The 25851-nt window shown below is 30.9% G+C and overlaps 2 protein-coding genes across 7 annotated transcripts in view; one reads left to right on the top strand and one right to left on the bottom strand.

Moving 5' to 3' along the window:
* LOC109595401 (calcium-activated potassium channel slowpoke-like) overlaps positions 1-19703 on the bottom strand; it is a 54535-nt gene extending 34832 nt beyond the window's left edge. For 2 of the 6 annotated variants that reach the window (XM_049965328.1, XM_049965330.1), the window contains exon 1: positions 19203-19703. In XM_049965328.1, the coding sequence (XP_049821285.1) occupies positions 19203-19529 (327 nt within the window). In that variant the 5' untranslated portion in view covers positions 19530-19703. The remainder of the gene's footprint in view (positions 1-19202) is intronic. The other 4 variants (XM_049965329.1, XM_049965331.1, XM_049965333.1 and 1 more) reach the window with 2 other exon arrangements.
* A 2970-nt stretch (positions 19704-22673) lies between these two features.
* Positions 22674-25815, top strand: LOC109603140 (set1/Ash2 histone methyltransferase complex subunit ASH2). Its single transcript, XM_020019599.2, has 9 exons — positions 22674-22778; positions 22841-22987; positions 23038-23216; positions 23273-23617; positions 24540-24742; positions 24793-24970; positions 25024-25304; positions 25372-25629; positions 25687-25815. Exons 1-9 carry the CDS (start codon positions 22750-22752, stop codon positions 25789-25791), a joined length of 1725 nt encoding a protein of 574 aa, XP_019875158.1. The 5' UTR covers positions 22674-22749; the 3' UTR covers positions 25792-25815.
* The last annotated feature ends 36 nt before the right edge of the window (positions 25816-25851 follow it).

A 25851-nucleotide genomic window follows, 5' to 3' on the forward strand; every position in this document is an offset into this window, starting at 1 on the left:
TATAAACAACGTTTATGAACAAACTTTGGATAAAAATCCAAAGCTCGATTACAAGTCGGCTTTTTATATTGCTTTTACTTTTAATGGGCCCAATGTTGTCTTCGTAATTACGTGCTGAACGACTTTTATTGAGCCATTGAACGTTGGGTGTAAACACTTAAGGCTGAATAGGACAACATAGCTTAGAATAGCTTGTACTTTGCAGAATAAATATTGTTCAATCAATTATTGACCTACTATATTCATAATGACTAAATGAGACAACTTTTCATCAAAAACGAGATATTAATATATTTAATATAGTAGATAAAAATAATTACTGAGATACATTTTTATGGTGGTTAATCTTACGAAGGTCATGCAGTAAATAAATCTTATCGATTCATTTAATTGATTTTAATGATGAAATTAAAATTCGATATTTCAATGATACAAAGAAATCTTAAATATTATGGGCATTTAATGAAATAAATAGTTCTAGTCAATTAAATGAAAATAATACTTCCATTATATCAATATAATTAAAAAATAAAACATCTTTCACTTCACACTCAATTTTTTCTACTTAGAAGCAATATATAGTATGATGGATCTCAATTTAAATTTATTTATTCTTATTCCTTTCGTAGCATGGCGAATCCCCCCCTAAAGTAAAATTGAAATCGTAATAGTGCAGTAAAATTGGCGAAAAATAGCGTGACTCGAAGTGGAGGGTCACAGGCCGTGGTTATTATTCCCGACGATAAAACCGTTTATATTTACAGCTTAATGGCGCATAAATCTTTGTCCAAATCTACATCCGTTTTGTAAAGGAAATATTTTCGAAATTATTTCAGCACCGTACAAACCCCGCACAACAAACAGATGGTATCTTTATTCGAGTTTGTACTCGAATGTATTTTACAAATTATATTGGTACGAATGTGTTTGCTTTTGTATTTCTGTTGAAGAGATAGAATAGATCACCTTATTTTTATGTTAGCGTCGTACGAATATCTCGAAAGGAATACCAGACAAGTCGTCGTCTGCAAACAATGCAAAACAAACATTTCCGACAGACGGATTGCCACCCATAAAACCTGCAGACTACGAGGAGCCAATAAAAAGTACGTCTGGTTACAATGGCCAATATGCACTGCACTTTTACACCATCGCCCTTCATTTGATATCACTTACCCTAATTAGGTTTTTACTATTGCAGTTTCCAATGTAATATGATAGACATGGGACTGCTTAATCATGGTTAGTGGTGTAAGTGTAATTGTGCATTTTCATTTTAATTACTGTCATCAATTACATAGACTTATAATTAGTGTAAAAGTTATTACTATGTTGTAATGCATCAAAATTAATACACACTACTTTATTAATTATTGTTTATTAGATAATTTAATTGCGTTTGCGGACTAAGGCCATGGAAAATTGGTACTGTCACAGAAAAAGTTTATTATACCCTTTGGACAATACGCAGTTGCTCTACGTAACCAGTTGCTATGCAGTTATCTGATTATAATCAAAATTATGGCTAGATTAATTATTGTTTATTGAAAAATACTTAGTTTTTAAATGCGTGTTTATAAATATAGGAAGTATATTAAATAATATAGTTAGATGACTTCTAATATATTTAATTATGAACGTTTTTTCCATTTTAAATTTATTGTCCATGTTTAGTGAGTAATCTAGCATAAACATCATGATCATTTTCAACTGTGGTGTTAATTTTATATATTTAATCATAATCTTCTGTTCAATAAATAAAAAATATTTACTATTAAAAGAAAAAAAGTTTAAAGTCCTGTGAGTTTATTTTATACCCTAATTAAATGTTTTAAAATTAATTAACAAGATTAGAATTTGTGGACGTCTTAAATACCATTAATCAAATTGAACAAAAGGAATTTCAAAATCCAAATATTTGGAAGAAAATATTTGCATCTATTAAATTAAATAAAAATTAGGATTTTGCTTATGTAAGATCAGTCACCTAATTTCTGAGAATGTCTGTGTATTTCATTATTCACTTGAAAACATTTTTAGAATATTTAAAAAATGATTAATAAACATAAACCACAACAATTAAAATCTATAAGCATATATTTTTTCCCAATTAATTGTTTCAAAATTAATTAATAATAGAAAAACAATCTGTGGGTGTCATAAATGTCAATTCCCACGGAAATCAGTGTCCAATCTGTAGTTTAAACCCTAAGCATAATTAATTTTAGGTTTAAGCTAGGTTCATCATCTTCAAATTTAAATATAAATAATGTTAAACCCGAATCGATTACCTCTCAAATTAATCGACCACATAAAATAACACAAAATGCCGCAAAACCTTACGTTAATTTATACATGAAACCCGGACGTTAATTATTCTTGGTTACGGGCACAATGGGTGTGAAAATGGTGCGCGTTTAATTTGAAATGAAAATTACGAAACAGGTATCCGACGCCGTCGGTGGATGTGCAAACCGGGGGCGCCGCGACGTCCCAACCTGGGTGGAAGAAGGGCGAAAGGAAATTTCGCGACCGGCTTCCATCCCATTTGCATGACAATTACGCCTGGAGACAGGACATTAGTCGTTTGACATGGTGGCCCGTTGCAGACGCACGGGGACGCTTTGAAAAATATATGATTTCAATTAAGCCGCGCCGGCCATTGCCACCTTCCGGCTTTTGTGTAAGCTCACCGGAATCCGTCCCCGCTATTAAAAATTCTGCTGAAGTTATTTACAAGTATAATAAATTCATTTTGCCGGTATTTGGCGACAATTGAAATGAATTTTAATCGACTGTTCTTTTGTTAATGGTAGTCCAAATTTTAAAAATGGATTTTTATATGATTGTTGAATCAGGAATATATATTTTCTTGACATTTCATGAGTTAAATTACAAAAAGAAATCAATTTTTGAGCAAAAAATCGACTTTTAATTTTTTTCAATGTGACGAACCGTTTTAAAAAATTCTCGGAGCTCATAATTTCATCGAAAATTAAATGAGGAATTCAAAAAAAGAATAGTTTCATATTTTTATCATTATTGTAACGTGATTAAAAATCAAAATTAAGAAAATAACCTCGTTTTTTTAAGGTTCTTATGAACAAATATATCTCTTATTATTTTTCCTAGAAGTTACCATCATGCCTCAAAACATATCCGGTATTTAGATCAATCGATTCAGAAGTTGGTGAGAATAACAAATTTTACTAAAAGATCAGAAACTTGCAGCATCGAAGTATCTTATGAGTATCATAAGTACATATTGTATATATTTATTATATGTTAGGTAATGTAAGTACTTACGAACAGGATAAATACATATTTTCTTAATAATTCGGTTTTTGTGACAAATCATTAATCTCCAAATAAAATAATTATAATTCTAAAACTACATATAATTGTAAACACATGTTTATATAGTTTGTCATATTCATAATATTACTGTTTTAGCATGCAAATATATTGATAAACTGAAACTAATATGTGTTTAAGCACTACACAAACTTACAAACACAATTGAAATATGATACTTTGTTTACTGATTATGTTAAAATAATATTTGTTTAGGTATACACCAGGTGTACTTAAATCCTGCAATATGTATCTAATCTATCATAGGAAAAACACGGTAGTGATATTAAAATCTCGGTAAAATAATTATTTAAGTCAAACTATGTAAAAATACTTTTTATTACAATATTGAAAATATTTTATAATAGTCACCTATTACATTTTTGGCAAGTAAATGTTTACTATTATAATAATATATCGCAAGGAACATTTTAATAAAAATCAAGTTAATACGATATTCAAAATATTTTAGTTGCCTGATTTTTGGTAAAATATATATTTTTAATTGATATGTTACAAGTAAAAAGTATTTTAGTTATCTATAATATAATATTTTTGATAAACATGTTTATCATATATAAGGAAAACGTAAGTTGATATGAAATTAGTACCATATTGAAAATATTTTAGTTATTTAACATATTGTTGATATATTTTTTTTTTAATTTTGAAATATTACAAATAAATCGTAAGCAGAAATGAAATTAATATTACATCTAATATATTTTTACTAAAAATTAGTTTTTCATTGATACATTCTAAATAAAACCTAATTAAAAATGTACTTGTTTAGAAAATAGTTTAGTTATCTAGTATATTTGTTAATCAGTAATAATATATTATATATAACAAAAACTATTTGAATGTATCAACATATTTTAATTAATATATTTTTGGTAAATATTTTTTTATCATTGATATTGTCCATGTTTAGTGGACATCACGGTCATTTTCAACTATGGGGTTAATTTTATATACTTAACGATAATCTTGTGTTCAATAAATAAAAAATATTTACTCTGTGGTATTAAAAGAAAAAAAATTAGAAAAAGTTATACTGCAATTTTAATATTATAAAAATTTTTTATAACTGAATTTAAAATTACCTAAATTTAAAGAATTTTTTATTAAAAACATTTTTATAATATTTTAAACAGAAATAATATGTAATATCTGTAAATCTATTTTATTTTCCAATTAAATATTTTAAAATTAACTAATGAAGATACAAGCAAAGGTGAGCATCTTAAATGTGATTAATGAAAACAAAATTTAAAAATATTTGAAGGGAAATATTTAAAAACAATATTTACAATCTTAATCAGAAGAATATATCTCACATTTTTATTATATTTTATAATAATGAATCATCAATGAAGAAATATAATAATATTTAAAGTCCTGTGAGTCTATTTTAAGTAGTAATTAAATATTTTAAAATTAAGACTAGAAACAATTTGTGGATGTCATTAATTAAATTGAACAAAAGGAATTTCAAAATCCAAATATTTGGAAGAAAATAATTGAATATTTGTGAAACTATTTTAATATGAAGAATATATTCCACTGTTCATTTAATAATTAATAAACAAAGACATTAATATTAAAAATCTTAACGTCTATTTTGTTTTAATTAAATAAAAAAGAGCTCCAAATTCAAATATTTAGAAGAATATATTTAGCTTTTAATCTAAATACATTTTTACGATATTTTAAAATAATTCATTAACAAATATAAATAATATTTAAAGTCTATATAAATACAATATTTAACATATTGTAGATATAATTTTTTGAAACATTACAAGTAAATCGAAATGAGATTAATACTACACAGAAAATGTTTTAGTTACCTAATATATTATGTTTTTCATTGATACATTATAAATAAAACGTAAATAAAAATAGGAATAACACTATATTAAAAATATTGTATTTTTGGTAAATATTGCAAAACAGTGGTAATGAGATTAATACTATATTTAAATATTTTAATTATTTAGTACACCATTAATATTTAGTTTTTTTAATAACTTGAATTTATATGTCTATTTTGAATTTAAATTTAAAAACATCAATTCAGAACTAAGTTGCTGAGTGAAATGAGATTTCAAGTAAGACAGAAGAAAGTCGTTTTGTAGGATAAATCCATCTCTTCGTTTTTAATTCACAGTATCCACAATGGACGGATTTGCCCGTTCGACGACTAAACCTAAAAGAACGACATGACTGTCGGATCGCGAACGTCCCATAAATCTCGGATAAGCGGAATAATCAACCAATCCATGTAATCCATGTAAAATAAAGAGCGGTAGAATCGAGGAATAGGAAAGGATGTTACAATGGATGTTCATGTTGGTGGAAAATTTGGGTTAAGAGGAAACGTTCGCTTTATACAGAACGGTTTGAATGCGACATTTTTGAGCCCTTTGATGAGTCGAAAAGGTTAGTTTTTATTTTATTTAATCGGTTTTTCGAAAGTGCAAGATATGTTACAAGTTCGTTACCGTAGATAAAATGTAGCAACGGTGTTGGAATGAATGAATTAGCATAAATTGCCAGGTATTCAAATCAGATAACAGGCCGGGACAACTGGAAGCGTAAAATTGATATGATTTCCGCCAGCAGGAGGAAGCGATTAGCATTTTGTCAAATTGTTTACAATGTCCCGACCGTATGCAAATGTCTGCCAATATAGCGAACGCCTTGGGAATGAGGAGTTTTACTGCCAAGTATGCTCTAAGGTGCGCAACTAAAATTAAAATGGCTTTTGTCAATACGTATAAATCATTCATGGGTATTAGTCATTAATGATTTATGCGGTTGGCGTGATCAGCTGCAATACTTCAAATGGACAGTTGTGTAAGACAAGTTTGTTTTGGAATTGGGGCCGCTGCCCAACACAAATGACCCCTATTGATTTTTCTTCAAAAATTGATATGAATCAAATAACGGCCTTGGAGGTGAACTTTTAACGTGAACACATATTCTTTAACAGACAATTGGCAGTTATCCACGGAACAGCGGAATATTCATCTAATATCACTCGAATGTTTACAGCATGAAAAAAAAAAACTGTCCCAGACCACGTCGCCCGTTTCATCACTGGCACACAGTTTTGTCATACTTTCTTTATAACAAATGACATTAATTCGCGAGCCAGAAAGTGATTTTTTTGCCTAAATTTACATCATTGGCTCTGCGACTATGAAACCTACGTAGAACCGTGGAGTATTTTCGTTAGAGAAAAAACCGTGTGACGGGATAATTCGGCAGACAGAAAAGTTTTTCACCTTATCTTTTGGCATAAACATGCTTTATACGGGTTTGCATTTCTCTACGCGCTCTAGCTGAAAATGAGCCAACAATTTATTAGTGATGGTTCATTAACAAAAATGCGACAAATTTAAATTTTCTATTTGAGATCTAAGAACTAGGTATTAATCAAACGAAATTTGTTCGGCAGAAAAGGCGGACTAGTTGTACAAGAATTTTCTTTGAAATGTATCCAATGTGGAATAACCAGAGTTCACTTTAGTTGAATGGCGTAAGGAAGTTTATGGATAAACTCGAGTTTCACGAAATTCGAAGAGAGAGTTACAGATTTATCGGAATAATTAATTTCTTACCCTAGTTATGCTCAAACATTCGTCGGAAAGCTTAAAATACTTTGAACATGTTTCTCTTAATATTTTGTATGATTTTATCTGTTATATTTATTAAACGTTAATGTGTACATTGGAGATAAAATATTAATAAAAAACTAGGTCATCAAATTGCTGTAATTTATACATTATAAAAGACTCCATGTACTAAAATTCATTAAATAGTTGAACAAATGAATTGTACATAAATTATGTGAGGATAACAAAATTAGGCGTTTGACAAATAACAATTCCCTCATTGCACGCAACACCAATGAGCCTTTTATTGATCGTGTTGTTATAAGCGACTGAAAAATTAATTATGGCAATAAGAATTGCCTCTAGGTCTAGATAATGGCTTGAAACTAGTAAATTCGAAATAAATTTGTATGTATTTTATTAAAATGCATATCTACATTTCAGTTTTTTATATTGTTTGCACAAAAAAGATACTCTTGATTAATTTTGAATATCATAGAGATTTTTGAAATATTGAGAGATTTAATCGTGGAAAAAAATTAAAACGATTTAAGCTGTTGTAAGTCTGTAAGCAGAAAAATATTCTAGAAAAATTTTACCTACTTAGAAAGTTCCCTTCCACTGAGCGACAGTTACGTGAATCAGACATATTGAGAACTGAAACTACAGATAGAAAAAGAACAAGAACAGTTACAAATAAAGAAAATATTATGCATTTAATTGACGTAAATTCTACTATTAATACATGACGTTTCTCACAAGTGTGAATAAAATTTATATTGATTAATTTAATAAAGAAATATAGAAAATGTTTAATTTATTCTTTAATTATTAAAACGTTAAATATCTTATCATACCCACTTGATTTTGTATTGTATAAAGATTATTTTATCTTTCTTCAAACATTAAGACAAAAATATCTAAATAACAGATTTTATAATTGAAATTAATGAAGAATACATTTTTTCTAAATTGTGCAAAAATATTAAAAGCGTAATAATTTTAAAAAAATATTCAGTGGCGACAAGAGAAAAAGGAGAAACCCCTAGAAAATAGACTTCTGAGTCCGCAAACTTTTTTGCTTAGCTTGGGTTAACTGCGTTGAGTTTTAATAAAAATGGTAGTCTGATGAAAAGAACTAACCGTAGTAAAATATTAATTAAATCGCTGCGACTAAAACTTTCAGTAATTAAAAATGTTATGCTCTTACGAAAAATCTTAATTAAAAACCCGTTTTCAAAGTAAAGTGGACAGAACAGCATTATAAAACATTTTATTTTATTAACATATTTCGTTCTTCAGTCAATTTCCTGCGATGACCTATTTCGCATGCCCGATAAGAATCCCCCGCTTAGAAACGTCAACAGCAGCAAAATGCCGTGAAAACCGATCCGCCACCGTACCATTCACCATCGACAATACATTCAAGGGGGGGCATAGGTTCTCCGTACAGTCGACAGGAAATCGGCCGTGTCCTGCCGAACGCTCGAGTTGTAGTGGCAGGAATCGGCCGCCACGGGATCAATACGTTCCTCACCCCGACCCAGTGCAGGAGTTTGTGTATTGTCGACGGTGGGCGCCATTATGCGCTTCTTATTCACTGACGTTTGCTTACCTCATTTTCTCGCCACCGTTGTTATTTTAATAAGTTGTTAAATTAATAAGCCTTCTGAGATTCGAGCCTTACGTAGTTCGATACGGTATGCAACTGTAATTCTGAATATTTGCCATGCAATTCAAAGTTTGGAAGCTATATATAAATTTCATTGGTTTACTAATTTCAATTTTTGAAATTCTTTTATATTATTTAGTGCTCTGAACTCGAAAATAATATTTTTTATGACATTCATTGTCTATATACTTAAGCGACTTTCAGAATTGAAATAACTTCGTTAGGAAGAATTATGAACTATAGAAAGTTTAAATTTTAGACTTTATATTTTTAATTGATAACTATGGATTATGGGGAAAACGCTTAACTGGAAATTACTGTTATTTCAATTGTATTGGTAGTATATTCACATAATATGTACTTCCTGAAAAGCCAAAACTATGTAGAATGACATAAAACAAACTCTAGCACCGCATGATAGAGGATCAAAAAATAATAAAAAATATCCCATACACTAATATCCTATCGCTTTTTGTTTTCAACTTTTTTAAAGAGAATCACCAGTATAGGTTTTCTATTAATGTGTGGTATAATCGACAATTATCTTATTGGTCAATTTCGATTACCCAGTCGGTTGAAAGGCGAACTCTATCGAATTTTTTAGAAAACTAACTGCACACTTTATTAGAGGATGTCACATTGATTATTGTTAAAAAAAGAGACAAAAGAATTTTTTCATATATTCATACCAAAATATTCATTTCGATTTTCACGTTGAAATAAGTCAACTTAATATTCATTTTCTCTTCAGTCGTTTAATTTTCTCCTCAGAAAACCTAGACGGTGAAATCGATGAACAAAGTGAAATATCTCCACAAAAACGTATCTGATCTATCTTCATGGATAAGCAAATGGTGAGTAACTGTCGGTTGTGTCTGATACGAGAAGATTCGTCCTATAGAAAACGTAAAACTTCAAATCAAAATTCTTTACATAGTTACATATAACAGTTATTTTAAATTTTCTTTTCGTCATTAAATTTTCATCTCTTATCTGATACTGGTCAACCTGTTCTTAAGAAGATGCTTATATAAATAAAATAACGATTATGTTATGTAATTAATAATATATAATGTGAAACATGGGATAATGGAATTATTTGTTGTTGTAAACGTTATTTAAACTTTTTACAACAGTAACACAATTTTTTTTTGTTGAATTTGTAGTATAATTTTGAATTATTACAATATGATTGTCTAACGATCCAGACGAAAACAACATTAGTCCTTTCCCAGTAAAAAATACGAATTTCACATACGCTTGCACAAACACAAAAAACGGTAAAATGGACATTTGTCCTTCGTTGTGCTCCTATTGAATATTTTGCTGATATGGATTCACGTCATATGGTAATAATAAACATACTCACATAACATGAACAAGTGAGCTTTCCAGACACTGACATGATTAGAACCTATCAATTTTAAATAAGAAGTGGCGTCTTTTTGTTGTTCCGTGACTCTGGTTTAATGCGAAATGTGAGTCACCACGATTGACGAAGCTGATAATAACTGAACTAGATATTGGAAAGAAACGTGAGTTGTTTTATGTGAAATCAATAAGCCCGGTTGACATCACTGTACAGAAAATATTAAAATGTCTGCGGTTGTTGCAATATTTAAATTCATGGGATCGCCTTTGGAAAAATGTAATTTGACTAAAATATATTTACCGAAACCGAGGGAAAAACTCCAATATCGTTGGAAACCTATTGAATATTTTTATGGCGAACGCGTCGCTTAGAAGGAGAGGAATCGGAATAATAATGAGTTTACTCATACATCATGAATAAGCGAGCTTTCAACATTGACATAGCTGTAGCCCCTCAATTTCGGTATTCTCAGGCGATAAGCGATGCATTTTTATTGAACTTGACGGTGGTAATTTGTTTTAAAAAATCGAGAATCATTTTAGTGATTGTTTTCAAAAATGGCGAATGCTCTTAACATATATGAAAGCAATAATTCACTAATAAAGACATCGGTTAACTTAGTTATCAAGAAAAAATAAATTAAATTACCAGCACGAAAGTGGAACGTTCCATTTGTTAAGCTAATCCGTTATGGAAACTTGATCATTTGTTATTCCATTCGCGTGTAACTAACTAATGGAGCTTATTCGGCGACTTTAATGTTTGACTGCCGTTTATCCCGTTTCCTGAACGATTTCTTTTACGTCGACTCCATTTATGTTAATAGGCATGATTTGCTTTCATATCGATTTGAAAATTATAAAACGTTCTGCTGATAGCGTCTACAATAATCGCTTTGTATGCTGTTAAAGTTTATATGGAAAAATATATTATCAACTTGGAAAAAGTTTTTCCAGTCAGACAACATTTATATTTCATATTACGACATGCAGAAGAATAATTCAACTATGTTTATTGAGGACGTTTTTATTATAATTACTAAATCAATATTATGGTTCAAAAAAAAAAAAATATTTCTTTTATATATAAAAAATATATTGACATCATGGTGTCACAGAATATGTGAGAATTCGGGAAGTTCCTATTAATTTTTTTCCTACGGCCTTCTTCACGGAGGTACGAGCCCATAATGGACGTCCCCGGAAATCGTTTGTTTTTAAATAACTTTTAAAGTACTAGATCTAATACAATGCTATTTTTTGTCACATTCTGCATTATAAAGATACAAAAGTAATATTTTTGAAGTGTATAAACCTTAAACTAAAAAAGGTACTCTTGATCGACATCGATAAAATGAACCGTTTGCAAAAAGTCTTTGTTCAATATGATTTTTATTGAATTATTTTATATGTCGTTTCAATATGATTTCCTTTAACTTTTAATCTAAGAATTGAACATTGTTAGAAAGAAGATATTTTGTTGATGTTTAACATCAACTTGTTTCATATTTATGGATTCACCATTATCGAAAACAGCCAATATTTTCATGAAGTGCTGATTTAGATATGTAGCCGATACTTTCAATCAGAAATAAACAGTTGGAATTCCTTGCATATATAAATGGTAAACATTCAAGTATTAGATTCGCAGTAAAAATAGAAGAGAATGGACATTTTTTGATGTCCCATTGATCGATTGAGCTTTTGTTATCTGATGAGGAATGTCTAGAAACCGAATTAAAAGATGTAACACATAAATGGTGCTAGTTTTATTACATCCACCTCCTTTTCAGTTAGTACTCATCTTCAAAGGACAGCTGTTAAAATTTCATGATATTCTATTAATTAGTTTGTGAGTTATTGTGCTAAGAGTGATGCTACTTTTGTTATTTTCAAAACAATGGATCAAACACAACTTCGTGTTTAAATTTTACATTACTTTTTGATGGGAATAAATACCGATCAAGTGGAACAATGACTTGAAAAGTGTTATGATGACTCCGCTCCATCAGAAACAACAATAAAACGTTGTATTGCTGACTTCAAACATGGTCGTAGAGACACCGATGATGCAGAACGCAGTGGACGTACAAATGAAGCGGTAACACCAGAAAGCATCAACAAACATCCACAAAATCGCCGGTAAGAAATTTCGCATGAATGAAGAGGTTATCGCTGAGGCAAAAGATAAATCGTTCTACAAAAGTGGTATTGAGAAGTTAGAACGGCGCTGTAATGATTGCGTTGCTCTTGATGGAGATTACGTTGATGAATAAAGCTAATTTTGAACAAAAAATTCTTTGTTAGACTCAGGACTTTTCAGCCCATCACAAATAGTACGGTGGTGTTATTGCTTGACTTACAAGATAATATTCCTACCACAAAATAAAATACATAACATCACGACAAATGAACAAGTTGCAAGAGGTCAACCCAGGAATACACAGAATACCTTGTGGAGATTGTCACAAATCCTATTATGGTGAAACCCGACGTACGGTGAACACCCGATTAAAAGATCACAAGAGGGCAATACATTTAAAACAGGTTACACAATTGGCATTGGCAGAAAACTCAAAACGAGATTGAAAAATTTAACAGATCACAAAACTCAAATTTGTTAGATTTGTCGTTATCTCAGTGAATTCGTCAAACAAAAACAAATTATATGATTTTCGGTTTCAGAAATCCCGAATTATCCTATTATGTAAAGAATGTTTTTATTATATAATTTTGTTGTAAACTAGGATAATGTAAAATATAATATAAATATAAAAACTGTGTACAATGAATATTTATTTTATTATTAAATAAAAAAAAATTATTATTTTTATAAGATGAACGTAATCTTGAACTAAAAAGAAATGCGACCAATTCATTTTTAAGAAATTTATTCGTAGGTAACTTACTATTAATGAAACAAATGAGGCGTTACCAGATAAATAATAACAAAAATAAAAATAAAACAAATAAGTGTATTACAAAAAATTGCAGTTTTCATTGAAGCAACATCATAAACATAAAACATGTTATACTATAACAAAGTTCCATTAAACAAACGCGACAGGTGGTTGAAACTTCTGCACGGTATCATTCAACAGTTTATATCTAGGAAAAGCAACGACAATAAACAATTGAAAATTTAATTCGTATCTCGCCGCACTTGATCAAAGCGAATAATGAATGCGAACGAAACGATACACTTCTTCGGTGTATTTTCGTCCGCGGTTTACATATAAATATGCCTTGCGGCTAAAATTAAATGCCACTCTATTTATACAGTCACTAGGGATGTCAACGTAAGAAACACAAAATAAAATTTCGTCCGATTATTCTGACACAATATCGAAATACACTCCACTCACGTTTTACCAGTTTTTGATGCGACAGAAATCGCAAAATTATGATTTAATTTAGTTATTAGATGTAAATTGGTGGGTGAAATATTAAAAACCAATAATGGCAAACATCTGTAAAATATTACGATATTAGTTACCAATAAATAGTCGATAAATACAAACGTAATTAGTAATTAACCGAGAATATGAGCTTTAGGTATTTTACGACGGTAATAAAATTTTGTTTGCGTTAAACATGCCGTTAATGTTCTACAGGTTTACACTTTCGAAGATTTAATAAGTTCGTTTTACTTAATTAACATATTTAAACTGTATTAAAAAATTATAGTTTAAATTTCATTTAACTTACTGATTATTAAATAAAATTAAGGATAACTTAAATAATTTACATAAATTATTTTGTGTGTGAAGCATTCATATTAAATAACATTTGAATAAATACTGTTGATTCGATAGTATTTAGCAACATAATGTCCATTCATAAGGAAATTTTGAACATTTAAATATGTAAGAAGAAGCCCTGTAGCACAATTTTATTGAATGATTGTTAAAAAGACTAAAATATTCAGATAATGAGTAGTGTAAATAAATGAAAACAAATTTTATTTTAAATTTTATTTATAGAAATAAGTAAATTAAGTCATAAATAAAAGAAAATAATATACAAATAATGACACTGATTTCTATTCTTGTAAAGTCAATAATATATTGTCTCATTATTTTTATGTCTTAGGATAGTCACTAAACTGTCACTAAAATTGATTTAATATATTCAAACTTACAGATTTATTTCTAAATTTTAGTAACTGTTGCTTAATTATCTAATGACCTAATGAACATATTATGATAGTAAGTATTCATTACAAATAATTAATTACTGATAATTTACCAAACAAACATCATTAATAGTTATTTTTTCGAAATATGGAAATATTTTGAAATAAATCAGATATAAACTTAAATGTTACATTTAAAACTCCTTTGAATAAATAATAAAACATTAACCAACAAAAAAAAACTAAAAAAAGTCTGAATTAATGCATTTGCGTGTTGCACGTTAATTAAAACAGTGTGATATCGTTTCAGACCAGACGTAGTGGCATGTACGCGAAAAATAGATTCTAAAATTGGGTTTTTATCGTTTTTATTCGCTGCGAAAATGACAATATTAAACTAATATTTATACTATCTTGTATCATTTCATTGGTTTTAATGCTAAATCTATTTTAAATTTACTACAGTTCTCGGACGATTTTATGAATATTTTACACTGCAAGCATGATTTACGGTTTTTACAAATATACAATTGTTGAGGAACACATTTATGTACAATATGAAAAATATCGACGCCTCCAGTTCTAGATTTCTATAACTGTTGTTCCCTATTCAAAAATGGGTGGGTTGAAACTGCAATTATCGTTTTATTTTGTTTTTGGTCGGTACCAATTAAAACAATTAATCATTAAAATTTATCAGTTTCCTGTACATAACAAAAACCACAGAATTACCCCACACAAAAATTTATTACCGTCGATCAAATTTTGATAATTCGAATCAGTGAAAAATAAGCCAGAAGGAAACAGACGTAACGAGATGGAAACCAATATTTGTGATAAATCGGTCCGTTTCAATCCTAACTGGCGGAAATAAATATGTGTCGTGATAGACTGAACGATGTTGGCAATAAACTTCATCACGATTATTAATTCAACACCGTTGGAAACTTATTGATTTATTAAAATTCAAATTATGCTCAAATTAAATATCAATAGAATGCGCGGTATAAATATATAATTTACAGCGTGCTCTGGCAAGTAGCCAAACGGTGTCAAATTTTATCAATACGTTTTATAGATCGAACAAATAAAAGAGTTGGAAAAAGTTATGGCATTGTTGTGGACGTTCCCAATATCGGAATTTCATGAATAACTCGTAAATTTTTTTTAATCAATGGATTAATTAAAATTTTGGAACAAAGAATGTATCGAAGTGGCGTTCAGACGTAGTTTATAAGGCTGAAAAAACTTGAATAACGCTATTACTTATTATAGTTAGGTTATTTTCAAAAAAATATTTTTCTTATTGGCGTTTTTTTGTTCTAAAATAGAGTTTTAAAATATCATTCTGTTATAATTGAAACAAACGAAACTAATTAATTTAATTGTGCCTGAAATGATGCCAGTACAAACAACACGAACAAAATAACAATCTAATAGTTTACTCTTTCATCATAAAGTTTCAATTTTTTGTAATCAATAAAACAATTTACTAGTTAAATATTGAATATTGTTATTTTACCTTAAAATATAAGAATTTTTTTATCTTATAACATGGAAAAAACTCTTAATTTCAAAAGAATTTCAAATTATCTAATTAATTAATTAATTATTTAAATTAATATAAATAATAGCTTGACAAAAGCACCTTCAGTATTTTGTTGTTGAAAAGGAGCACCAATGCTTGAATGTGTCTGTTCAAATATACTATAAATCAAAAAGTACTTAACCCAATTCTCAACATAAACGTTTTGGAGTGTTTTATTATTTTTATACAATATTTTAGTATTTGCATTCAAGTTCTAAATTCGTGAAATTTTGTATATTAATTCAAAAATAAACTAAAACAACAAGACTAACACATCGCATTCGCAATACGATTGGAGAACATGCTAATTATGATTTCATTGGTTTCAACGTCGCCAAGAATGAACTGAAGAGAAAAACATGTACATTTTGTCCTGAACCCTGACAACTAACTCTGATGAATCAATCAATCATAAGGAAGAGGCTTCCTGCAATAAATATCTTCAAAAAGTTAAAAAAATAATTTCTAATTGTGCTTTTACATACAGTGTACCCATTCATATTTAAACCTAGTGGGACAGTATTTAAAAAAATTCTTAATCTAAGAGAGATTCAAATGAACCTATAGTGGAAGGTGTGTGTGGAGTTTTACATTTTGACTACCTACTAAGAAGCCAAATGATCAATGCATCTGTAAATTCTTAAACATTGAAGTTCAAGAAAGACTTACTCAGAGACGAATTAGACAAATCCAGTAGTCCAGTCATTATAGGTTGATTATAATCGAGATACCCAGCTCTAAATTCGTATAAAGTTATATTTTGAGAAAAGTTTTGGAATGTCAAAATATAAGTTTATATGAGTTTGTAGCTGGATGTGTCGATTTCCAAGATATTCACCTAATTTTGACTAAGATAGACCTAGATAAATTATTTTTTCTCATTGATGCACGGCTAATTAATATTTTTTAAGGGGTGATTTATGGTTGTTCAGAGATTAAATACTTCCAAAACTACGGCAAATATTAGCGAAAGAAACGCAGTGAAAGTCATATTGATTTCCTTTTAGCAGAACGTTCGTGTCGTTCAAAGGAAATCAACTCGCGAACTTCGCATTTCACCAAATTTATAGATCGCATAAACCGTCGCGATTTCATGAAGAAACGAGGCCAGTTTTCGTTAAATATTATAGCCATTAGGATTTATGATAATTCAATTTTTTGTGTTTAAAGAACACGTTAAGGCCAAAGGTGTTATTAAAGTGTCGAAGTGTAACACAAAAATTAATCGATAAATTGCTATTTTTTTTACTATTTTTTTAGTTTACAAACATAATTTAATCAATTTCCAATGATTAATTAGTTAATTGACAATTTTCCTTATAAATTACTAATTGCACGAAATGAAAAACCCATTACTTGATCATTTATTTTTTTTATTCCTTTTTCCATTATAAATATTGAATGGGTTGACGTGGGTGTGGTGGTAATCCATGCGACGCGACTAATATGGGAGAGACAAACTCATTTAGTTTAGACCTTCGTGTTTGATGTCAAATACAACGTATTCAATTTTAATTAAAAATAAAATAATATAATTTATTAGGAAAATTATTTAGTTGTCAAGCAATATTTTAAATTTTTATTTAATTAAATTACTTACTAATTTAATTTTACATGTAGTTAATTTGATTTTAATATGTTGTTATTACATGATTAATCATCCTTGGCTTTTTGTATTTTGTAATTGCCTTAAGTTCAACTTTAATCTTTAAAAAACAGATAATAATAATTCCGGATTAGGCCAATTGCAATCCATTTATCAGAGACACGAAACCGCCGCATCAGCTTCAATTTGAGCAAAAACGAAAAAGGTCAAAACTCGAAATATTCTTCTATAATTAGTTTTAGTGTCACGGTTTTGTGGGCATCCGTTGCTCTGTTAATTATAATTAATACGAACTAGTAAATAGTTGTTATTTTTATAAGTTGGCAAGAAGTTCGAACGAGATTTTTAATAAATTATTTTCCAAAGATATATATAGAGTGGGCCCGAAAGTCATGTGATCGATACATCACTATCGTACACACCTGTGTATTGTAAATTAAATCATTGAATATGTATCGAATCATTTCTTCTTTTACACAAATATTACAAATACATCAGGAATTTATTAAATTCCAGTTACCACTTACGAGTAAGTGACGTTATTCTTTCCATGAATCATTCAGTACATGTTAATTTTACACGATGATCTCCGTAGTCAAAATATGGAAACCAACAATAAAATAACAGTATAACCATTTTCTCAAAGTCCCTCGACCACTGTAAATCGTTCAATCAAAATAACAATAGAAAAAGCAAAATTGGGAAAAATCATGGAAAGCTACGCACGGTAAATCAATAGTAAAGTTGGTCGACCTTTGCTTTAAAAGATGCGGGGTATTTTTAAATGTTGACTCGGACAGTCCTTTTTTCTCAGATCGCTGATATTAATAAACTCGTGCGCTTGTCACTACTTAATGCGTTAAGTGGAGCACACTTGCCAGTGCATGTAATCATATGGCAATTAGCGTTTACCTTTATTTTTTATTTCGAACGTTTAAAAAGACATGTATTTGGGTGTAACTTTATATTTTGTAATATATTTAGTCCCATACAAATAGCAAAAGTAAAATAGATCATTTATTTATAATTTATATAATAATTACATTTACATATATATATATATATATATATATATATATATATATATATATATATATATATATATATATAATTTTTTGTTAGGACTGAAATATTTTGATAAATGTATTATTCAATCTTACAATTAATATTTTTTTTAAATTGCTTAATTACTTAATTACAGAGTAATTATTGTACCACAATTAATATTGGCAAAGAGATTGTCATAAGTATTTTTGTATTTAATTTCAAAGGAAATAGTAAATTACTAATTACCAAATATAATAAACCTGCAAGGATTGGTGATTTCTGAATAAAAAAAAAAAATAAAATAAAATTATATGTTTTGAAACTTTTGGTACAATTTTCCACAAATGACCGTTAATTCGTTAAGTAGAGAACATGTGCCAAATATCTAGGTAAGTAATAAACATTCTATGGAAAATCTATCCTAATCTACATTTAGGTTTGGGCAAACAAATGTAGGTCATGTTTGCTGGAATGAAAGATGTGAAGCTCGAATCTTAAAGCCATTGTTTGGAGGTTCTTTGTGTTGCCGATGGGGAGGATGTTTTTTGTAATTTGTCCTCGTATGGTAATTTCGTGTTTGAAAATAGGCATATTATTGATCATGCTTAACATAACGTCCATCGAACACGAAACACCGTCCATTAGAAAAGCAGACTTTGTTGTGTGGTTGTTTGCTTCATTGTTGGAGAGGTTTGATACGAGCGGTAAACGAATATTGATGCGATTTGGGGGGCGAGTTTAACCTATATTAGCATGTATGTAGGTCATGTCTGTGTGGGGGAGAAGAAGCAGCAGCGCTTAATTACCAGGATGCGACCGGTGGTGGTCTGTCCGGATATGAGTTCTCCCGCCCAGTCCTTGGCCTCTGTCATGAACGTGCCCTCGAACTCCTGCTTGCCCTGTCGGGCAGCCTTCTGCTCCTTCTGCTTGGGATCGTTCGGCCCATACTCGGCTTCCTTGCTGCAGCACAGGAACGCGAACAGGCGCCACACGAGCACTATCAGCAGGCCTGCGAGGAACGTGCATATGCTGGACAGCAAAAAGCACCAGTACTTCCGCACCTCGAGACACGGGTCCGAGGTGACGTTGAGGGCGGTAGACGGCGGCTCGCCAGCCGCCTCATCGCAGGTCATCGTGTGTTTGGAGTCATCCGCGCCGCCTCCGGGGTGGCCGATCGGGCACTGGCACTACGGACACTGCCACTGTGTGAGCGGGTGAATGAGTGGTGTGTTTGGGGCTCCGAGGAGACGGAGACGGGCAGCGATGGAGCGTTCGCAGCGCACTAACACCGGCGGCACACCGACCGCGCCACGCACGCACACGCCAGACTTGGGACGGACACGGGCAGAGGCAGCGGCGTCGCCCGCTGCGGCAATCAATACTGTGCGCACCGACGGCTCGACCGCCCAAGAGGCGCGCGTCGTCTCCACCACCACCGCCGCCGCCATTCCACTGGCCGGTCACGGTTTCGATCGTGCAGGCTCTCTTGCTCCTGTCATTGCTTCTGCTGGTGACGCCTGCACCTGTTGTCGTCGTTGACCTTTCCACGACGACGACTCGTTCAATGTACATTATTTTCTCGAAATACAAAAGAACTTCTTAATAATTATAGTTTCCTGCATATGATTTTGAAAAGGTTGCAGATCAAATTATTTTAATAAATCGTATAATATATTAAAAAACTGAATGTTAAAAAATCAAGGTAACATTGAACGAATCCACTTGCTGTGACTCCCATGAGAAAGTTCTCTTGTGATAAAAGTTCAAACTAGTAAACTACTGACTTCTGTGAATAAATTGTCTAACTCCCTAGTGAACGAACCATTCTATATCTCTGAAATATTTCTGATACATTCATTAAAAATTTGAAACGTTTCACCAAAGTACACAAGCTTGTGTTTGTAACTCTAGAAACATGTGATGTCCGCCCCCAAATAGGTCTCAAATATATATTATCTGTGTTGTAGATAAATGCCTAATTGAATTGTTAATATAATACGTACTAACGTATACGGTGATTCGCCTAATTTATACGTTAGTAGTATGAAAAACATAGAGAATATTGATTTGAAATTTTTATAGCAGTTATAACTTGACTTGACCTACATTCTAATTTATTTTATATAATATTTCATTTTCTGTTTCATCTAAATCCAACATTTTTTGATTTTTTTAAATTTAGACATACAAACTTACTAAAATGTCTGTAGAGCCACCAATTTTGAAGTTGGTAAGTTCAGGCCTGTGGCGGCTCATAAGGTTTGAATATAAAGAGTAACTTCAACAATTTTTGATTTTTTTTCCATAAATTTAGGGACATCATGAATGACAGATACAGTGGAAGTGTCCCACTACAGGGCAAACTTACACATTTTTACTGCCTCTGTCGTGACGTGATGACTCTCTAGAAATTCAGTCGAATCAAACGCTTTTCGACTAGTATATAGACCAAAAAGAAAAAAAAATATTTTATTTTTATTTTCGCATAATTAACAACATACAATTCGAATGATATGAATAAAAAACTCTTTTATAGCAAACATTTTGAAAATAAAAGAAATGACCAACAAAATAATTTGTTTATTATTGTACTTCTGATTACCTATCTCTATCAAGTCAACCGCTAATTTACGTTAATAAATCTTTCGTGTTACCACTCACGACAGTATATCGTAATGAAAAAAATAGAATCCACCGGACTCGAGCAAACAGTTTTTGAAACTGAAGAGTCGGAATGAATGAAAACCTTGTTTGTGTCAGAGTTGACTAAAGGCTCGCAATAGAAAACCTCAGCACTCCTACCGTTGAAACAATAGCTCGACCTTGAAGCGCATGAGCGAATGAAAGGAACCAAATAGAATCATTCAAGATTTACTTATAATACGAATTGGCGCGAAGCCTATTAAATTGAATATTATACAATTGGTGTATTCATTCCCTATACATGAAATATACAGTACAAAAAGAGTTTGTTCCATCTGAATCTTGAAAGAGACATCATGTGCAATAAAAACAGTAAGCCTCCCACTTTGGGACTCTCCTGTCTCTGTCATACATGATGACTCTCTAAATTCAGACGGGTCAAACGCTTTTCCTACTGTATATGGCACTAACAGATATTTTACCAAAAAAATAATGTAATGTCAGATACAAAATAAATATTACAGCTTTGATAAAATCTCTATTAATATTCAGTTTATTTATTGAAAATAACAAAATATACAAAATTAAACGTAAATAACGCTCTCTCTGTAAAAAAATGAGTATTCTAGTGATGTCAAAAATGAAGTTTCCAAAGTTAAAAGTGCTATCTTTACAGACACTTATTTATTAGATCATCAAACTGTCAAAAATCATGGAAAAAAATTAAATACTAATTACTAAAATTATTAAACAAATACTATAAGGTTTAAAATCCATTCTATTCCATTGAAAATAACATTGTTACATCCTAACCGGAAATGATATTTTGTTAAAAATAAATTAGAAAAATCAAGTCAAGTTATATTTACTATAAAAATTTTACATTAACACGTTTTCTGTTTTCCGTTCTAACGAATAAGTATGTGAATCACCCAGGACAATATAAACACATTTTCATATTTAAACAGTTTTCAAAGATGATCTCTTTCATTGTTGCAATTAGTATATTCGATATGACTCAGAAAGATTATCATCTTCAATCAATCATTATTAAAGAAACATATGATGAAGGAATGATTTATTTTCTGTATCATTACAAAAGTACTTTTGTTACTAAAGTTTTTTATAAAATCATAGAAAACCTATATATATATATATATATATATATATATGTGTGTGTATAAAAATCTATATACTACAAATATATGTATATATATATATATAAATTATTTACCTATTTATTAGTTTTGCATTTAAAAATATTACTTTTAATTGTGAAATCCATTGGGCTAGTCAAGTATGGCGGAGGTTTCTTTAAGGTGGAGCACGTTATCTTTCCGTTTATTTCGTTTAGAAGGGCTCTACAAACATTATTTATATTAATGTTGTTGAGCATAAGATATTAACAGTTACATCCTGACCTGTTGTTTTTTCTCGTAACTTCACCACCATAAAATGTTCATTTTTCATTTTTTTGCATAGATAAAAATGTCAATAGTAAAGCCAATGAAAACCACATATTCTATTCAAAGATTTAGATGTGCTTATCTATATGGAAATTAACTGAAAATGTTATGCAACCCAGATTGCACAAACGCATTATTTACCTGCCATCTCTAAATGAGCGTTTGTACAAAAGTCGCATCTATTGGTTCTCGACTTGGCTAAGAGCGCTAAATTAACCTTAAACTACATTTTTTTGATAATTCAATGTTTATGGCCGAAGACACCGATTCCAGGTGCGCAAATGAATTAAACTCATCGTTAAATCTAACGATTAATGTGTTTATTTTTCCGGCAGCAAAACTGGAAGTCCGCCTTCTGATAAAACACCACCTGACACATTAGAAGACAAACAAATGACTGTCTCAAATGAGGCGGACAAAACAAATGAAGCGGATAAAAATGACAAGAAAACAATTGAACAACAAAGCACCAACTGCTATTGGTAAGTTGTTTAAATGTGATAAAACATGTGATTAGTAATGAATTTTGCAGTGGTAAGGAACGAAACCTCAACATTGTGGAATTGTTGTGTGCTAATTGCAATAGGTGGTTCCATGAATCCTGCATTGGTTACCAACTCGGAAAACTGGTACAATTCTTGACAAATTACATATTCCTTTGCAAAAATTGTTCACCAACTGGTTTGGAGAGCTTCAAAAAAAGTCAAGCACGTATGTAAATAACAAGTACCAAACAAAATTGAAACTTACTGTTGTTAACTTTACAGAGATTTCACAAATGTGTGTAACAGCAATAGCAAACTTACAACAGGCCAGTTTAAAAGATGGCACAGTGAAAACCATGTTCAACAGGGAAAAAGAAATTGTGCCGTACATAGACTATCATTGGGAAGCACTCACAACAACTTCTAGAAGAGTGACGCAATCATGGCATGTGACGGTGACTAAGGCCTTAATAAAGGATATACACTTGTTGTTTGTGTTTGAGGATCATCCTACTGAAGGGCAACTTTATGGATTAATCAACACAGATTTGACTCAGATCAAGCCAAATTATGAGGCTATGATCAGAAGTGGAACATTGAAAATGACTGATATGGGCATTCAACATGGTAAGAAGTCTAGTAGTAACTTGATATTGTAGACAAAAGAACAGATAATTGTTGTTTACCTATTATGATTAATGTAAAATGCATGTGCAAATGTATTGTCAAGTCAGTTTTACACTGATTGTTGAAACTAGTAATTTTCTGATTATTACTAAGTGTACATTTATAGTGCATTCTTGTGAATTTAAAACATGGAAACAATTGAAATTGAGATGTTTGATGAAGATGATGGTAGGTAATATGTGAAATTTAATCAAAAGTTTCTTAAAAAATAATCTAATGAGAATTTAACAAATAGTGACATCTCTTAAATTTTTTGTTATCTTCAACATTAATGTTTTATATGAGATATATTGGTTATTTATATTAGCCATCTTGTATTTTTTAAGGATGTAATTTTTTGAATATTGTATATTCACTAGAATATGTTGTACTCAAAAATTACAAATTAGATACTAATATTTTATTGTGTTAACCTTTATAGAGCATTTTTATGTCATCAGAGGCAATCCTTTTATTTTTAATAAATGTATAAAAAATTTTTTGCCTACACGCCTACTTATGCATTAAGCACTATTGTTTAAAATGCAGAAAATGTCTTTTTAATAATACTATTTATATTTTCATATCATTAGCTTATAATTAGACATTAAACAATACAAAATGAAATTCACAGTTCTATATTTCAGAATGCAGTAATTTTTCAAAAATAGAATTCAAATCAATTCTAGTAAGTGATTAACTTTTATTGTTGTCATTAAACTGAAAACAATCACAATTACATGTCCAACAATCACGTTGCTCAGATTGAAAAGTCAAATGACATAAAAATGCCAGGTGCACCAATAATAAAACCTTTTCGGGGTACGCAGATAACCGACGCCGAGATAAGATAATTATATTAAAAATGTGTTTGTCATGTCAGTTCCAGTGGCTGGAGGAGTTAAGTCCAGGAATGCGAAAAGGAAATTTCCAGGCGATTTGGGTGGTCAGGGCAAGAAGGGCAGAGGTGTAGACCTTGGCGTTCCTAAACTACCCTCCCACGGCTACCCGCTCGACCATCCGTTTAACAAAGATGGGTACCGATATCTACTGGCGGAACCTGATCCTCATGCACCTTTCCGTCAGGTTCGTATGTTTGATTCACGTTTTCCCCAATATTTATGTTGGTTTTGCAGGAATTCGATGAAAGTTCCGACTGGGCGGGTAAACCGATACCGGGATGGTTGTATCGCACTTCCGTCCCCGGTACTTGTTTGTTAGCATTGCATGACAGGGCGCCTCAGTTGAAAGTGTCAGAGGATCGGTTAGCGGTGACTGGGGAAAAAGGATACTCGACAGTTAGAGCCACACATGGTAAAACATTTTAGATAGATAGTTTGTACTTGGTGTAATTGGAAACGTTTTAGCGGTGGCTAAGGGATGTTGGTATTGGGAGGCCACGATCGAAGAGATGCCTGAAGGCTCCGCCACACGTTTGGGTTGGGGACAGGATTACGCAAATCTGCAGGCGCCACTGGGCTATGACAAGTTTGGATATTCGTGGCGGTCCCGCAAGGGCACCAGGTTCCACGAGTCAGCTGGTAAACATTATGGTTCTGGTTATGGCGAGGGCGACACGCTTGGATTTATGATTATGCTACCGCAAGACACCAACACGCGTCTTGTGCCAAACACTTACAAAGACCGGGTAAGGATTTATTAATCTTTTGCTTATTTAATGCTTTTATTAAAACAAAATGTTTATTTGGTTTTAGCCTCTTGTCAAATTTAAGAGTCATTTGTATTATGAAGACAAGGACAATGTTCAAGAACGTCTAAAGTCGTTGAAGTCTTTACCAGAAAGTAAAATACTATTTTTCAAAAATGGAGAATGTCAGGGTGTTGCTTTTGAGGGCGTGTACCAGGGTGTTTATTATCCGGCCTTATCCATACATAAAAGTGCAACAGTCTCAGTTAATTTTGGACCCAATTTCAAATTTCCACCTTCTTTAACTGAATACAATTATAAGCCAGTTAGTATTAATATTGTAATAATAACTGTATTATAAATTAATTTTGGTATTTTTCAGATGTCAGAGAAAGCAGAAGAGGCAATCTGTGAACAAACGATGGCAGACTTAATTTATTTGACAGAGAATGAAGGGAAACTTCGATTAGATAGTTTTGTATCATGACAGTAATAAATGCTTTTTCTTTTATTGTGTGTTATACTATTACTTCAATAATATTGTGTC

Source organism: Aethina tumida, chromosome 3 (assembly GCF_024364675.1).
Source record: "Aethina tumida isolate Nest 87 chromosome 3, icAetTumi1.1, whole genome shotgun sequence".
NCBI classification, from domain to species: domain Eukaryota; kingdom Metazoa; phylum Arthropoda; class Insecta; order Coleoptera; family Nitidulidae; genus Aethina; species Aethina tumida.